General features: G+C 48.7%; 2 protein-coding genes across 2 annotated transcripts in view; both read right to left on the bottom strand.

The window, feature by feature from the left end:
• LOC116969375 (zinc finger protein 615-like) overlaps positions 1-18,050 on the bottom strand; it is an 864,645-nt gene that overhangs the window by 35,153 nt on the left and 811,442 nt on the right. The window lies entirely within an intron of this gene.
• LOC116969371 (zinc finger protein 135-like) lies at positions 2,929-7,939 on the bottom strand. Its single transcript, XM_033016235.1, has 2 exons — positions 6,508-7,939; positions 2,929-2,933 (listed from the first exon to the last, which is right to left on the bottom strand). Exons 1-2 carry the CDS (start codon positions 7,871-7,873, stop codon positions 2,929-2,931), a joined length of 1,371 nt encoding a protein of 456 aa, XP_032872126.1. The 5' UTR covers positions 7,874-7,939.

Raw genomic sequence — 18,050 nt, 5'->3', positions numbered from 1 at the left:
GCTGTAAGCTCTGAGATGCTGTCCTCCAGTTTGCGTGTCACCTCACTCTGGCAATGGAGGAGGCCCAGGACAGAAGATCAGTGTGGGAATGGGTAGGGGAGTTAAAATGGTTGGCAACCGGGAGATCCAGCAGGCCTTGGCGGACCGAGCACAAGTGTAGGGTTGAATGAACGCCTAGTCTAGATACAAGGAACTGCAGATGCTGGTTTACAAAAAGAGACACAATCTCCTGGAGTAACTTGCACCCCTGGAGAGCATGGACAGGGAACATTCTAGGTCAGGACCCTTCTTCAGACTGCTTGGTGTGGGGGTGGAGAAAGTTCGAAAGGAGAGGTGGGAGTGGTTGCCTTAGATTGCCTTCCCTCTACAGATGCGGCCTGACCTACTGAGTTCCTCCACCGCTTTAGAGGGAATGGACAGACGACGTTTTGTGTCAGGACCCTTCTTCAGACTGATTGGAGAGGGTGGCGGGAGGAAGCTGGAAAAGAGAGATGGGGGCTGGACAAAGCCGGGCTAGTGATAGATGGATACATAATGCTGGAGTAACTCAGCGTGACAGGCAGCATCTCTAGAGAGAAGGAATGGGTGATGTTTCAGGTTGAGACCCTTCTTCAGAAGTGATAGGTGGATATAGGTGCGGGAGACACAAGAAACTGCAGATGCTGGAATCTTGCATAGAGCACAATTTAGTTAGATGCACAGAATCTTGCCCAGAGTGAGGGAATCGAGGACCAGGGGACATGGATTCAAGGTGAAGGGGAAAAGATTTAATAGTAATCTGAGGGGTAACTTTTCAACAGAGGGTGTTGTGACGGAGGAGGTAGTTGAGGCTGGGACTATACCAATATTTAAGAAGCAGACAGATACATAGATTGGCCAAGGTTGGAAGGATATGGACCAAATGCAGGCAGGTGGGACTAGTGTCGTGGGACATGTTGGTCAGTGTGGGCAAGTTGGACTGAAGGTACTGTTTCCACACTGTATCGCTCTATGACTAACACAAAGTGCTGCAGTAACTAATCGGGTCAAACAGCATCTCTGGAGAACGTGGATAGGTGACTTTTCACAGAGTGTGGGGGTAACTCAGCGGGTCAGGCAGCATCTGTGGAGAACATGGATAGGTGACATTTTGGGTCAGGACCCTTCTTCAGACTGACACTATGTTAACAGATGAGGGGGTGAACGGCAGATGAGTGACAGGGGCGAGGGAAAATAAGGAGATAAAAGAATGTGAGGTGAGAGAGGAATGTATATGTGCAGCTTTAAGGGACATTGGTCAGGTAGCATTTGGAGAATTGCATACAGTTCTGGTCACTCCATTACAGGACTGATGTGGAGGCTTTGGGGAAGGTGCAGAGATGGTTAACCAGAATGGTTTAAAAACAAGGAACTGCAGATGCTGGTTTACTAAAAAAGGACACAAAACACTGGAGTAACTCAGTGGGATAGGCAACATCTCTGGAGAGAAGGACCGGGAGGTATTTCAGGTCGAGACTGAGGAGGATCTCGACCAGAAACATTACCCATTCTTTCCAGAATTTTTTCTCTACCTAAACAGTGCCTATCTATCCACGTGGCGGTGGGCCAGCAGGCGAAGAGGAGCGGGCAAAGTCCTTGCCACAGAGCGGGCAGGTGAAGGGGCGCCATTGCAGTTGGAGGCTCCATTGTGAGAGGTACGGACAGGGTTTTCTGCGGCAACAGACAGGATTTGAGGATGGTGTGCTGCCTTCCTGGTGCCAGGATCCAGGATGTTTCGGACAGTGTGCAGAAAATTTTCAAGGGCGAAGGTGAACAGCCAGAAGTGTTAGTGGTAGAAGGGGATGAATATTCTGCAGCGTGACTTTAGAGAGCTCAGAAAAATGCTGAAAAGCAGGACCTCCAGGGTTGTTATCTCCGGTTTGCTTCCAGTTCCTCATGCTGGCGAGAGCAGGAACAGGGAGAAAAGGGACCTGAATGTGTGGCTGAAGAACTGGTGCAAGGGGCAGGGATTTAGAGTCTTAGATCACTGGGATCTGTTTTGGAGTAAAGGGGAACTGTACAAAAGGGATGGATTGCACCTTAACAGGAGGGTCCCAGCATTCTGGCAGGCAGGTTTGCCACTGCTACACCGGTGGTTTTTAACTGAATAAGGGGGGTGGGGTGTCAAATGGGATAGTCGAGGACGGAGTTAGATGGAAAGAGAGTAAAGGGATGGTTAATGACCCCAGAATTAACGGGAAAGAAAGCTCACAAAGGGATAGGAGAGTATGGCCAAGTGTAATAAGGATCGATGTGAAAGGTGAGATGCGTAAGAAATTAAAAGTACTGTATATGAATGCGTGAAGTATAAGAAGTAAAGTAGATGAGGTTGAGGCTCAGTTGGAGGTTGGTAGATATGATTTGTGGGGATTACTGAGACGTGGCTGCAGGAGGATCGGGCCTGGGAACTTAATATTCAGGGTTATACATCCTATAGAAAGGACAGGCAGGTGGGCAGAGGAGGGGGGGTAGCTCTGCTGGAGAGGGATGGAATTAAGTCCCTTGCGAGGGAAGACATGGGGATTGATGAGGTGGAGTCACTGTGGATTGAGTTGATGAATTGTAAGTGCAAGAAGACATTCATTGGTGTTATGTACAGACCCCCAAATAGTAACCCGGATGTAGGGTGTAAGTTGCAGCAGAAGTTAAAACTGGCATGTAACAAAGGTAATGCCGCTGTGGTGATGGGGGATTTCAATATGCAGGTAGACTGGGAAAATCAGGTTGGTTCAGGACCCCAAGAAAGAGAGTTTGTAGAATGCCTCCGAGATGGATTCTTAGAGCAGCTTGTAATGGAGCCGACCAGAGAAAAGGCAATTCTGGATTTAGTGTTGTCCAATGAATCAGATATGATAAGAGAACTCGAGGTAAAGGAACCGTTTGGAGGTAGTGATCATAATATGATTAGTTTTAATCTGCAATTTGAGAAGGAAAACGTTACATTGGAAGTGTCAGTGATGCAGTTGAACAAAGGGGACTATGAAGGCATGATCGGGGTGCTGGCCAAGGTAGACTGGAAAGGGATCCTAGCAGGAATGATGATGGGACAGCAATGGCAGGAATTTATCGGCATAATCCGGAACACGCAGGATCATTTCATTCCAAAAAGGAAAAAATATTCTAAGGGGAGTAGGAGGCAACTGTGGCTGACAAGAGAAGTTAGGGATAGAATAAAACTAAAAGAAAAGATGTATAACACAGCAAAGAGTAGCCGGAAGCCAGAGGATTTGGAAACTTACATAGAACAAAAGAAGGAAACAAAACGGGCAATACGGGCTGAAAAGGTGAAGTACGAAGGGAAGCTGGCCAGGAATATAAAGGACAGTAAAAGCTTCTTTCGATATGTTAAGGGAAAAATAGCAAAGTCAAATGTGGGTCCCTTGAAGACAGACACGGGTGAAATTATTATGGGCAACAAGGAAATGGCAGAAGAATTGAATAGGTACTTCGGATCTGTCTTCACTAAGGAAGACACAAACAATCTCCCAGATGTACTGGAGGTCCGAGGATCTAAGGAAGTAGAGGAACTGAAATAAATTTTCATTAGGTGAGAAATAGTATTGGGTAGGCTAATGGGACTGAAGGATGATAAATCCCCTGGGCCTAATGGTCTGCATCCCAGGGTCCTCAGGGAGGTGGCTCTAGAAATAGGACACATTGGTGATCATTTTCCAATGTTCAATAGATTCAGGATCAGTTCCTGTGGATTGGAGGATAAATAATGTTATCCCACTTTTCAAGAAAGGAGCGAGTGAGAAAACGTATATCAGTCGTACATTATTAATATTATCAATTGTGGACTGATTCTGCATCTAGTTTTTTTTTATAGATAGAAAGTAAGAAAAAAAAAACCACAAATGTCAAGATAAAAAAAAGAATGGAATGATATACTAATAATACATCATTGGAGATGGGTTCGTAGATTATAAAGTATAACTTTTCATCTAGTCCTGAGTTCAAGCTTCAGTTACAGTAGGTAGCACCATGTATATTAATGATTTGGAAGAGCGAATTAGGAGCAACACTAGCAAGTTTGTGGATGACACAAAGCTGGGTGGCAGTGGGAACTGTGAAGAGGATGTTAGGTGGTTGCAGGGTGACCTGGACAGGTTGAGTGAGTGGGCAGATGCAGTATAATATAGATAAATGTGAGGTTATCCACTTTGGCGGCAAAAACAAGGGGGCAGATTATGATCTCAATGGGGTTAGGGGGAGATGCAGCGAGACCTGGGCGTCCTTGTACACCGGTCACTGAAAGTTGCCTTGCAGGTACATCAGGCAGTGAAGAAAGCTAATGGAATGTTGGCCTTCATAACAAGAGGATTTCAGTATAGGAGTAAAGAGGTTCTTCTGCAGTTGTACAGGGCTCTGGTGAGATCACATCTGGAGTATTGTGTACAGTTTTGGTCTCGTAATTTGAGGAAGGACATCTTCGTGATTGAGGTAGTGCAGCTTAGGTTCACGAGATTGATCCCTGGGATGGCAGGACTGTCATATGAGGAAAGATTGAAAAGACTAGGCTTGTATTCACTGGAGTTGAGAAGGATGAGGGGATATCTTATAGAAACTTATAAAAGGACTGGGCAAGCTAGATGCAAAAAAATGTTCCCAATGTTGGGCGAGTCCAGAACCAGGGGCCACAGTCTTAGAATAATGGGGAGGTCATTTAAGACTGAGGTGAGAAAAAAACGTTTTCACCCAGAGTTGTGAATTTATGGAATTCCCTGCAACAGAGGGCAATGGAGGCCGTCACTGGATGGATTTAAGAGAGATTAAAGGGCCTGTCCCACGAGCATGTGACTGCATGCGGCAAGCGCGACCAAACCGGAAGTTGGGGCCGTGCGGAGGTCGAATGATCGCCTGTCCCACGAGCATGCGACTGCAAGCGGCGAGCGCGACCAGACCGGAAGCGGGGGCCGCGCGGAAGTCGAGTGATCGCCTGTCCCACGAGCATGTGACTGCATGCGGCGAGCGCGACCAAACCGGAAGCGGGGGCCGTGCGGAGGTCGAGCAAGACGGTGCATACGGCGTTGAGACGGTGCGTATGCCCATCGAGTGGGGTACCGCAAGGCTCAGTGCTGGGACCCCAGCTATTTACAATATATATTAATGATCTGGATGAGGGAATTGAAGTCAATATCTCCAAGTTTGCGGATCACACTAAGCTGGGGGGCAGTGTTAGCTGTGAGGAGGATGCTAGGAGACTGCAAGGTGACTTGGATAGGCTGGGTGAGTGGGAAAATGTTTGGCAGATGCAGTATCATTTGGATAAATGTGAGGTTATCCATTTTGGTGGCAAAAACAGGAAAGCAGACTATTATCTAAATGGTGGCCGACTAGGAAAAGGGGAGATGCAGCGAGACCTGGGTGTCATGGTACACCAGTCATTGAAAGTAGGCATGCAGGTGCAGCAGGCAGTGAAGAAAGCGAATGGTATGTTAGCTTTCATAGCAAAAGGATTTGAGTATAGGAGCAGGGAGGTTCTACTGCAGTTGTACAGGGTCTTGGTGAGACCACACCTGGAGTATTGCGTACAGTTTTGGTCTCCAAATCTGAGGAAGGACATTATTGCCATAGAGGGAGTGCAGAGAAGGTTCACCAGACTGATTCCTGGGATGTCAGGACTGTCTTATGAAGAAAGACTGGTTAGACTTGGTTTATACTCTCTTAGGAGATTGAGAGGGGATCTTATAGAAACTTATAAAATTCTTAAGGGGTTGGACAGGCTAGATGCAGGAAGATTGCTCCCGATGTTGGGGAAGTCCAGGACAAGGGGTCACAGCTTAAGGATAAGGGGGAAATCCTTTAAAACCGAGATGAGAAGAACTTTTTTCACACAGAGAGTGGTGAATCTCTGGAACTCTCTGCCACAGAGGGTAGTCGAGGCCAGTTCATTGGCTATATTTAAGAGGGAGTTAGATGTGGCCCTTGTGGCTAAGGGGATCAGAGGGTATGGAGAGAAGGCAGGTACGGGATACTGAGTTGGATGATCAGCCATGATCATATTGAATGGCGGTGCAGGCTCGAAGGGCCGAATGGCCTACTCCTGCACCTAATTTCTATGTTTCTATGTAGGGCCTCAATGCGGCTGGCCGTTGTACGGCCTCAATGCGGCAGGCTGTTGCCGCACCGAATTTTTGTACATTTTTCGTAGCCCCGCGCGATGTAGGGACCAGCTCCGCACAACTCCAGATGGCTCCGCCAATCGAAGTGGGACCGGCTCCGCGAGGCCATATGGCTCAAGCGACCACGTTAGGTCGCGCTTGCCGCATGCAGTCGCATGCTCGTGGGACAGGCCCTTTAGATAGACCTCTAGTGGCTAGTGGAGTCAAGGGATATGGGGAGAATGCAGGCACGGGTTATTGATAGGGGACGATCAGCCATGATCACAATGAATGGCGGTGCTTGCTTGAAGGGCCGAATTACCTCCTCCTGCACCTATTTTCCATGTTTCTAAGCCCTTGCCGCACTGGGTGTAGGTGTAGGGACGCTCACCGGTGTGGGTGCCCTGGTGCTCCAGTAGATTGCTGGAGGTGGTGAAGCCCTTGCCGCACTGGACGCAGGTGTAGGGACGCTCGTCGGTGTGGGTGCGCTGGTGCTTCAGCAGGCTGCTGGAATGGGTGAAGCCCTTGCTGCACTGAGCACTGGTGTAGGGGCACTCGCCGGTGCATGTGCGCTGGTGCTTCAGCAGACTGCTGGAATGGGTGAAGCCCTTGCCGCACTGGGCGCAGGTGTAGGGGCGCTCGCCGGTGTGGGTGCGCTGGTGCTCCATCAGGTTGCTGGATCTGGTGAAGCCCTTACCGCACTGGGCACAGTTGTAGGGGCGCTCGCCGGTGTGGTTGCGCTGGTGCTCCATCAGGTTGCTGGATCTGGTGAAGCACTTGCCGCACTGGACACAGGTGTAGGGACGCTCGCCGGTGTGGGTGCGCTGGTGGGACAGCAGCCTGGTGGAGTAGATAAAGCCCTTACCGCACTGGGCGCAGGTGTAGGGGCGCTCGCCGGTGTGGGTGCGCTGGTGCTTCAGCAGGTTGCTGGAGTGGGTGAAGCCCTTGTCGCACTGGGCACAGGTGTAGGGACGCTCGCCAGTGTGGGTGCGCTGGTGAACCAGCAGGTGGCTGTTTTGGGTGAAGTTCTTGCCGCACTGGACACAGGTGTAGGGACGCTCGCCGGTGTGCGTGCGCTGGTGCTCCAGCAGGTTGCTGGAGCTTGGGAAGCCCTTGTCGCACTGGTCACAGGTGTAGGGGCGCTCGCCAGTGTGGGTGCGCTGGTGAACCAGCAGGTGGCTGTTTTGTGTGAAGTTCTTGCCGCACTGGACACAGGTGTAGGGACGCTCGCCGGTGTGGGTGCGCTGGTGCTGCTGCAGGCTGCTGGAGTGGGTGAAGTCTTTGCCGCACTGGGCACAGGTGTAGGGACGCTTGCCGGTGTGGGTGCGCTTGTGCTTCAGCAGGTTGCTGGATTTGGTGAAGCCCATGCCGCATTCGCTGCAGGTGTAGGGCCGCTCCCCAGTGTGCAGGCGGCTGTGCACCTTCAGGTTCGTGGACGACTTGAAGCCTTTGCCGCAGTCGGAGCAGGTAAAGGGCCGCTCACCGCTGTGCACCCGCTGGTGCTCCCGCAGCCCCGACAACCTGGTAAAGCTCTTGCCGCATGTGGAGCATCCATAGGGCTTCTCGCCCGTGTGAACTCGCTGGTGGGCCTCCAGGACATTGGCCGTCTTGAAACTCTTTTTGCACTCCGAGCAGTCGAAGGGGCGTTCTCCCGTGTGCACCCGCCAGTGGGACGCCAGCTCGCTCGGGCACGGGCAGGCCTTGCCACACACGTCGCACTCATAACGCTTCTCCTTGTTGTGCCCCGCCATGTGGTCGTCCAGCGAAGCTCAGCCCCTCGAAGCTCAGCCCGCACACCGGGCAGATGGGGGGCTCACCGGCACTGTGGCCTACCTCAATGGCCGCTCACATCTCCGTCTCTCCGTCCACAGCAGTGGCTCCTAAACCCTGCAGCGGGGAACACAGAGGGTCAACAAGCTGGCACACAGGACATTACTAACACGTGAACATTACTAGTACTTAAAGAGGGGGGGGGGAGTGGGGGGATTGGGAGGTGAGCAGGGGGATGGGGGAGTGAGAGGGGTGATAGGTGGGGGGAAGGCAAGGGGGTGAATGGGGACGGGGATGAGGACAGTGGGAGGGAGAGAATGGACGGGGGTGGTAAGGGGAGAGGGGGAGGAATGTGAGGGGAGACGAGGGGGTGAGGAAGCAAGTGGGAGAAGGGGGAGGGCGCACTGACCTGGGGGATACCGAGCATCCGGGCATTGAGTCGAGGATAGGGAGGGAGAGAGGGAGAGAAGGGGAGAGAAGGGGAGAGAAGGGGAGAGAGGGGGAGAGAGGGGGAGAGAGGGGGAGAGGGAGAGGGAGAGGGAGAGGGAGAGTGATAGTGAGAGGGGGAGGGGGAGGGGGAGAGAGAGACGCACTCTCAATTTAATCTCAATTGTATCATTATTGAACACACTATACTTACTTAGTCTAACTGATGCAGCAGCAGGGAGCTTCAACATGGCAGTGAATGCACTAAAAGAGAAAGCTTGAAGAGCTCTGTATGCAATAAAAAGTAGATTCTACAACATCCAAATTCCAATTAAAATCTGGCTTAAAATATTTGACAGTGTAATTCAGCCTATTGCGCTTTATGGTAGTGAGGTACGGGGTCCGCTCAGTCACCATAGCTATATTAAATGGGGAAAACATACACCAAAGGCCCTGCATGTGGAATTTTGTCAGAACATTCTCCGTATCCAAAGAAAAACACAAACAAACGCATGTAGGGCGGAATTAGGCAGATACCCACTGATAATAAATATCCAGAAACGAGCACTAAATTTTTGGAATCACATTAAATCTAGCCCTCCAGATACCTTCCAGTCTAAAGCCCTTCAAACCCAAAAGGTAAACCCTGAAAAGAGTTACCTATGTCAGTTGGTACTGAGACTAACTACCCCTATTCAGTTAAACCCTATCCAGTTAAACCCTGACCAGCCTCAGATCAATACTGATCCCCAATCACCAGTTAGAGTGAACCAAAGTATCCACCAAGTGGTGGAAGTGACCACCATTTGGCAGTTGTAAAAGGAAGACAGAAGAGATTTTGGGAACCAAGAGAAATTAGAATATGCGGCCACTGTTTGACAGATGAGGTTGAAATAGAGGTGCACTTCCTCGTAAAATGCAAAAAAAATTGACAAAACAAGGAAAACATACTTTGACAAACTCAGTCTGGCAAACCCAGATTTTAAAGAACTAGATGATATATCAAAACTAAGAATAATCCTTGGTGAAGGAAATACGGCACATCTTGGAGCACTATACGTAACAGCATGCCATAACCCGAGAGACGGTGAATGACCAACATGCACAAATGGACGCACACACTAATTGACATTAACTGATACTAAGAAATTAATATTGACTTGCTAACCTTGCTAGTCTGTTGTACCCACGTACAGTGTCCCACCAAGGGGAAAAACACACTGGACCACGTCTACTCCATCAAGCATGCATATAGAGCAGTACCTCTCCCACATTTGGCCCTGTCAGACCATCTCTCACTGCTCCTCATCCCAGCATATACTTCCCTCAGGAGGAAAACCAAGCCGGACATAAAGATCATAAAAACCTGGCCTGAGGGAGCACTCTCTGAGCTGCAGGATTGCTTTACACGTACAGCATGGAATATATTTGAACAACAGGACATACAGGACTACACAGAAACTGTACTGTCCTATATAAAAAACTGCACTGATAATGTCACTTGTGAAAAACGCATCCGGGGTTTATCCCAACCAAAAACCCTGGATGACTAGTGAAGTACAGTCACTCCTGAGAACCCACAACTCTGCCTTTAGATCGGGTGACAGGGCCCAATGCAGCATGGCAAGAGCAGAACTGAGGAGAGGCATCAAAGCTACAAAGTAAGCCTACAAGAAAAAAGTGGAAGACCATCTCACACACAATAACCCACGGCAGGTGTGGAAAGGATTACAGCAAATCACCAACTACAAAGGAAACTCACCCGTGACTGACGGTGCTAACGCCTCGCTGGCGGAAGAACTAAACCATTTATCTGCTCGCTTTGAGGCAAAGAAGCCTCATGCAGTCACTCTGACCCCACCGACCTCCAGCTCCCGTTCGCTCACTCCCCAGGAACAGTGCTCACCAAGTGAGGCGTGCGCTCAAGTCGGGGAACCCAAGGAAAGCCGCTGGACCTGATGGTGTACTCGGCAAAGTACTCAAAGCTTGTGCAGACCAGCTATCAGGGGTCTTTAGCAAGTTCTTCAATCTTTCCCTGACACAAGCCATTATATCACCTTGTCTGAAGTCAGCTACCATCATCACTGTCCCTAAGAAACCAGTCATAAACAGTCTCAATGACTGCAGACCAATTGCATTAACATCAGTCGTCATCAAATGCTTTGAAAGATTAATTACACAGCACATCAAAGCCAGCCTCCCTCCAAACCTTGACCCTCATCAGTTTGTTATAGAGCAGATGGACGGAGGACGCCATGGCCACTGCCCTCCACAATGCACTGAGTCATCTGCAACACCCGGGGAACCATGTAAGGATCCATTTTATTGTCTATAGTTCAGCTTTCAATTCAATCATCCCCGACATACTAGTCAACAAGCTGTCAGACTTAGACTTCCCCCCTCTCACATGCGCCTGGATAAAGGACTTCCTCATTAACCACCCACAAACAGTCAAAATGGCCCCCACTGCTCCTCCACCCTCAACTCTCAGCCCTGGTTCTCCATAGGGCTGTGTGCTGAGTCCACTCCTCTATGCTCTGTACACTTACGACTGCACTCCCATCCATTCCACAAACTCCATTATTATATTCGCGGATGACACCACGGTGGTCGGACTCATATCAGGAGGAGACGAGGTCCTGAAGCTGCCAACAACCTGGCACTCAACATCAGCAAAACAAAGGAAATGGTCATCGACTACAGAAGGTACAGAGTGGACCCTGACCCGCTCTGTGTCGACAGGGTTTCCACCTTCAAATTCCTGGGAACGCACATCGCGGAGGACCTCTCCTGGTCTGCCAACACTTCAGCGGTGGTAAACAAGACCCAGCAGCGATTGCACTTCCTGAGAGTGCTAAGGAAGAACAGTTTATAGGAGAAGCTGCTAGTGACCTTCTACCGTTCCACCATCGAGAGTGTGCTGGCATATTGTATCAGTGTGGTATGCCGGCTGCTCAGCAGCAGACAGGAGAGCCCTGCAGAGAATGATCAAAACTGCCCAGAAAATCATCGGCTGTCCTCTGCCTTCCCTGGAAGACATCTCCAGCTCTCGGTCCCTCTGTAGAGACAGGAAAATAATCAAAGATCCCTTCCATCCTGGACAGTTCCTGTTCAACCTCCTGCCCTCTGGAAGGCGGTACAAGTGTGTCAAAAGCCAGACAAACAGACTCAAGAACAGTTTCTTTCCCTGGGTCATTAGAACTCTAAATTCCTCAAATATCCACACGACATGAGAATGTTCTCATCCATTCCACTATAAAACAAACCACTCAGCTAATATTTCTGGAGAAAGGACCCTCCATACCTCGCCCCCCTTCTCTCTCTCCTGTACGCCCCCCCCCCCCCCCCATTATCCTGGGACCGCTCCTCTACATCCAGCACTGATCCCCATTCCTGCCTCTATTCAGTCCTCATTGACATCCCCTGTGCTGCCCTCCCCATCTCCACTCCCCCAATCTATTCATCCTGCGCTGATCACCCTATCTGTTACGGACTTACAGCATATTATACAATAATATTAAAGTTCTGATCGTGAGAATATCACATTTTTTAATTTTCAAGGCAGTCTGGGTGTTTATTACTATTTCTGTCACAACAGTCAATTTTGTAATTAGATACAATTAGGTGACTAACTAATTATATGCTTTAATTTCAGGTCATCCAAGTAAGTTTTATATTTGTTTCAGAATGCTTTAATCTATAATAACTGAACATTTCATTCAGTTCTCTTAATTTTTAAGAAAGTTATGGGCTTTTGACTGTCCTCGCTCACAGCTTTTGTGTTGAGTCAATGGAAAAGCAATAGGGAACAAGATGCTAATTTCCGAGTATGAAAACGGCCATAACTTTTTTAATACTGAAGATATGAAAGTGGATTAGCTGTCAAATTAAACGTCTTTTTTATCCTATATCTGATGGGATAAATTGCAGACTTGATTTTTTAAATCCCCAAATTTTGTAACATTGCTCCACCACCCCGGCCGCCCGGCGCCCACCCATCAGCCCCACCCGAGATTGATGGTCGTGTTGCGGCGGCGGCGGCCTTTGCTCCCTCCCTCCTACCTCCTCCCCACCCCACACAGTGTGAACCCTCACCAGGCTCCCTACCCCCTTCCCTGACTCACTTGACCCCCCAGTTCCCTGCCCCCCAATTCATCCCCCTCGGCACCAAACCCACTCCCCCTTGAATCCCTCCCCCCTCCCTTTGCTCCCTGTTTCCCCGCTACTCCGGACATCAGAATTTCCCCTGAATAAGGGGATTAATAAAGTATTTATCTTATCTTATCTTATCTTATCTCACTTCACCCCTTTTCCCAACCCCCAGCCGCTCGCCCTCTCCCTCCCCCCCCCCCGGACTGTCTCCTCTCTCTCTCTCTCTCTCTCTCTTAACCTCTCCCCTTATTCCTGCCCCTCTCAGCCTCCCACCGCTCAGATATCTCTCTCCCTCTCCCTCTCCCCTCCCAACTCTGTCTCCTCAACTCCCTCCTATCTTCCTCTCTCTCACCAAAGATCTTACAGCTATAAGGTCTTTGTCTCTCACCGTCCAGTGCGGGTCGACTCCATCTTGGCCGCGGCGTCATTTCCGGGCTGAGGCCGCCCCGCAGCCTGCGGGGCAACGGGCGGCCGGGGCAGCGACGTCATTTCCGGGCTGATGCCCCTCTCCCCCCCGCGTTGCGCGGTCTCTTTGTCTGCGGGGCAACGGGTCGGGACGTGACGTCATTTCCGGGCTGATGCCCCCCTCCCCCCCGCGTTGCGCGGTCTCTCTGTCTCCGGGGCAACGGGCGGCCGGGGCCGTGACGTCATTTCCGGGCTGAGCCCCTGCCCGCGCGGCCTCTCTCTCTCTCTCTCTGTCTCTGTCTCCGGGGCAACGGGCAGCGGGCGGGCGGATGAGCCGCGAGTGAGTGAGTGAGTGAGTGAGTGGGGACCCGGATGGGCCGGGCCGGGCCGGACGCGGTGAGAGGCTCCGGTGGATCAGGGCGGGCGGGGCGGGCGCGCTGGCTGGGGATTCGGTGCCGGGGGGTCCAGGCCGCGGCCTCGCACCCGGGAGACAGTGACTGGGCCTGGGGTTGGCGGAGCTCGGGGAGCCGGGCCTGGGCCTGGGGTCGGGTCTGCGCCGGGTCCATCTCTTTCTCCCCCTCCCCCTCTCTACGGTCAAATAGTAAACGACTGCGGGATAATGTACACAGACATTTGTCTCTGTCTCTCCGTATAGTGGTGAATCTCTGGAACTCTCTGCCACAGAAGGTAGTCGAGGCCAGTTCGTTGGCTGTATTTAAGAGGGAGTTAGATGTGGCCCTTGTGGCTAAAGGGATCAGGGGGTTTGGAAAGAAGGCAGGTACAGGATACTGAGTTGGATGATCAGCCATGATCATATTGAATGGCGGTGCAGGCTCCAAGGGCCGAATGGCCTCTACTCCTGCACCTAATTTCTATGTTTCTATGTATATATATCTCAGTCTCTATCTTTCTCTGTCTCGCTCTCTGTCTATCTCTCTATCTATCTCTCTATTTATCTTTATCTCTATCCATCTCTATCTCCCTATCTCTCAATCTATCAATTTTCAATTTGCAAATTTTTAATTTTAAAAACGTTATTGGCATGATAAAATACATCGTTATATTGCCGAAGTATAGAGCATAACATACATATTTAAAATGCATAAATATAAATACAAGTATACGTGTGGCTGAGGAACTGGTGCACGGGGCAGGGATTTAGATTCTTAGATCACTGGGATCTGTTTTGGGGTAAGGGGGAACTGTACAAAAGGGACGGATTGCATCTTAACAGGTGTGGGACCAGCACTCTGGCAGGCAGGTTTGCCACTGCTACACGGGTGGTTTTAAACTGAATAAGGGGGTTGGGGTGTCGAATGGGATAGTGGAGGATGGAGTTAAAGGGAAAGGGTTTCTTAAATGTGTGAGCAGAGAGGCGGGGGGGGGGGGGGGGGGGGGGGTGTGTAAAATGAGGGTAGAAGCAATAGGTAGCAAGGTGAAAAGTAAAAGTGGCAGGCCGGCAAATCCAGGGCAAAAATCAAAAAGGGCCACTTTTCAGCATAATAGTATAAGGGGTAAGAGTGTTGTAAAAACAAGCCTGAAGGCTTTGTGTCTCAATGCAAGGAGCATTCGTAATAAGGTGGATGAGTTGAATGTGCAGATAGCTATTAATGACGATGATATAGTTGGGATCATGGAGACATGGCTCCAGGGTGACCAAGGCTGGGAGCTGAACATCCAGGGATATTCAATATTCAGGAGGGATAGACAGAAAGGGAAAGGAGGTGGGGTAGCGTTGCTGGTTAGAGAGCAGATTAACGCAATAGAAAGGAAGGACATTAGCTTTGAGGATGTGGAATCGATATGGGTAGAGCTGCGAAACACTAAGGGGCAGAAAACGCTAGTGGGAGTTGTGTACAGGCCACCTAACAGTAGTAGTGAAGTTGGGGATGGCATCAAACAGGAAATTAGAAATGCGTGCAACAAAGGTAAAACGGTTATAACGGGTGACTTCAATCTACATATAGATTGGGTGAATCAAATTAGCAGGGGTGCTGAGGAAGAGGATTTCTTGGAATGTATGCGGGATAGTTTTCTAAACCAACATGTAGAGGAACCAACGAGAGAGCAGGCTATTCTAGACAGGGTATTGAGTAATGAGGAAGGGTTAGTTAGCAGTCTTGTGCGTGCCCCCTTGGGCAAGAGTGACCATAATATGGTTGAGTTCTTCATTAGGATGGAGAGTGACATCGTTAATTCAGAAACAAGGGTCCTGAACTTAAAGAAAGGTAACTTTGAGGGTATGAGACGTGAATTGGCCAAGATAGACTGGCGATTGATTCTTAAAGGGTTGACGGTGGATATGCAATGGAAGGCATTTAAAGACTGCATAGACGAACTACAACAATTGTTCATCCCAGTTTGGCAAAAAAATAAATCAGGGAAGGTAGTGCATCCGTGGATAACAAGGGAAATCAGGGAAGGTATCAAAACAAAAGATGAAGCGTACAAATTAGCCAGAAAAAGCAGCCTACCAGAGGACTGGGAGAAATTCAGAGACCAGCAGAGGAGGACAAAGGGCTTAATTAGGAAAGGGAAAATAGATTATGAAAGAAAACTGGTAGGGAACATAAAAACTGACTGCAAAAGCTTTTATAGAAATGTGAAGAGAAAAAGATTAGTTAAAACAAATGTAGGTCCCTTGCAGTCAGAAACGGGTGAATTGATCATGGGGAACAAGAACATGGCAGACCAATTGAATAACTACTTTGGTTCTGTCTTCACTAAGGAAGACATAAATAATCTGCCGGAAATATCAGGGCACCGGGGGTCAAATGAGATGGAGGAACTGAGTGAAATCCAGGTTAGACGGATAGTGGTGTAAGGTAAATTGAATGGATTAAAGGCCGATGAATCCCCAGGGCCAGATAGGCTGCATCCCAGAGTACTTAAGGAAGTAGCCCCAGAAATAGTGGATGCATTAGTGATAATTTTTCAAAACTCTTTAGATTCTGGAGTAGTTCCTGAGGATTGGAGGGTAGCTAATGTAACACCACTTTTTAAAAAGGGAGGGAGAGAGAAAACGGGGAATTACAGACCAGTTAGTCTAACGTCGGTAGTGGAGAAACTGCTAGAATCAGTTATTAAAGATGGGATAGTAGCACATTTGGAAAGTGGTGAAATCATTGGACAAAGTCAGCATGGATTTATGAAGGGTAACTCATATCTGACGAATCTTATAGAATTTTTCGAGGATGTAACTAGTAGAGTGGATAAGGGAGAACCAGTGGATGTGTTATATCTGGACTTTCAGAAGGCTGTCGACAAGGTCCCACATAAGAGATTAGTATACAAACTTAAAGCACATGCTATTGGGGGTTCAGTATTGATGTGGATAGAGAACTGGCTGGCAGACAGGAAGCAAAGAGTAGGAGTAAACGGGTCCTTTTCACAATGGCAGGCAGTGACTAGTGGGGTACCGCAAGGCTCAGTTCTGGGACCCCAGCTATTTACGATATATATATTAATGATTTGGACGAGGGAATTGAATGCAACATCTCCAAGTTTGCGGATGATTCGAAGTTGGGGGGCAGTGTTAGCTGTGAGGAGGATGCTAGGAGGCTGCAAGGTGACTTGGATAGGCTGGGTGAGTGGGCAAATGCATGGCAGATGCAGTATAATGGGGATAAATGTGACGTTATCCACTTTTTGGCAAAAACAGGAAAGTAGATTATTATCTGAATGGTGGCCGATTAGGAAAGGGGGAGATGCAACGAGACCTGGGTGTCATGGTACACCAGTCATTAAAAGTAGGCATGCAGGTGCAGCAGGCAGTCAAGAAGGCGAATGGTATGTTAGCATTCATAGCAAAAGGATTTGAGTATAGGAGCAGGGAGGTTCTACTGCAGTTGTACAGGGTCTTGGTGAGACCACACCTGGAGTATTGCGTACAGTTTTGGTCTCCTAATCTGAGGAAAGACATTCTTGCCATAGAAGGAGTACAGAGAAGGTTCACCAGACTGATTCCTGGGATGTCAGGACTTTCATATGAAGAAAGACTGGATAGACTCGGTTTGCACTCGCCAGAATTTAGAAGATTGAGGGGGGATCTTATAGAAACTTACAAAATTCTTAAGGGGTTGGACAGGCTAGATGCAGGAAGATTGTTCCCGATGTTGGGGAAGTCCAGAACAAGGGGTCACCGTTGAAGGATAAGGGGGAATTCTTTTAGGACCGAGATGAGGAAAACTTTTTTCACACAGAGAGTGGTGAATCTCTGGAATTCTCTCCCGCAGAAGGTAGTTGAGGCCAGTTCATTGGCTATATTTAAGAGGGAGTTAGATGTGGCCCTTGTGGCTAAAGGGATCAGGGGGTATGGAGAGAAGGCAGGTACAGGATACTGAGTTGGATGATCAGCCATGATCATATTGAATGGTGGTGCAGGCTCGAAGGGCCGAATGGCCTACTCCTGCACCTATTTTCTATGTTTCTATACAGTGCATAGATAGATATGCCCCTGTACATACATATATATATATAGAAACACACTTGCAATAAACCTATAGCCCTTTATTGATTGCTACACGTTCTTGCAGCTGTAAGCAGTACAACACAATAGCAAGTTTAGCAATTCAGTATTAATTTCTTAGTATCTGTTAATTTCAATTAGTGTATGCGTGCATGTGCGCATGTTGGTCATTCACCGTCTCTCAGGTTATGGCATGTTGTTACGTATTGTGCACCAAGTTATGCCATATTACCATCACCAAGGATCATTCTTAGTTTTGATATATCATCTAGTTCTTTAAAATCTGTGTTTGCCAGACTGAGTTTGTCAAAGTATGTTTTCCTTGTTTTGTCAATTTTTTTTTGCATTTTAGGTGGAAGTGCACCTCTGTTTCAACCTCATCTGTCAAACAGTGGCCGCATATTCTAGTTTCTCTTGGTTGCCAAAATCTCTTCTGTCTTCCTTTTTCAACTGCCAAATGGTGGTCACTTCACCTGTATTTGGTGAGGGTCTGTCTCTGCTTTATGTCTCTAACAGTTGAGAGATAGTCTGCCAATTTATAATCTTTTTTAGGGAACAGTAACATTCTAATCTGCTTTGGCTTTTGGTTTCTTTATCCCAATGCTCCAAATAAGTTTATTTTCATTGTTTGATAATTTGGTTCACTCTAACTGGTGATTGGGGATCAGTATTGATCTGAGGCTGGTCAGGGTTTAACTGGATAGGGT

This window comes from Amblyraja radiata, unplaced genomic scaffold (genome assembly GCF_010909765.2).
Source record: "Amblyraja radiata isolate CabotCenter1 unplaced genomic scaffold, sAmbRad1.1.pri S31, whole genome shotgun sequence".
In the NCBI taxonomy this organism is placed as follows: domain Eukaryota; kingdom Metazoa; phylum Chordata; class Chondrichthyes; order Rajiformes; family Rajidae; genus Amblyraja; species Amblyraja radiata.
This window is presented reverse-complemented; position numbering and strand designations above follow the sequence as displayed.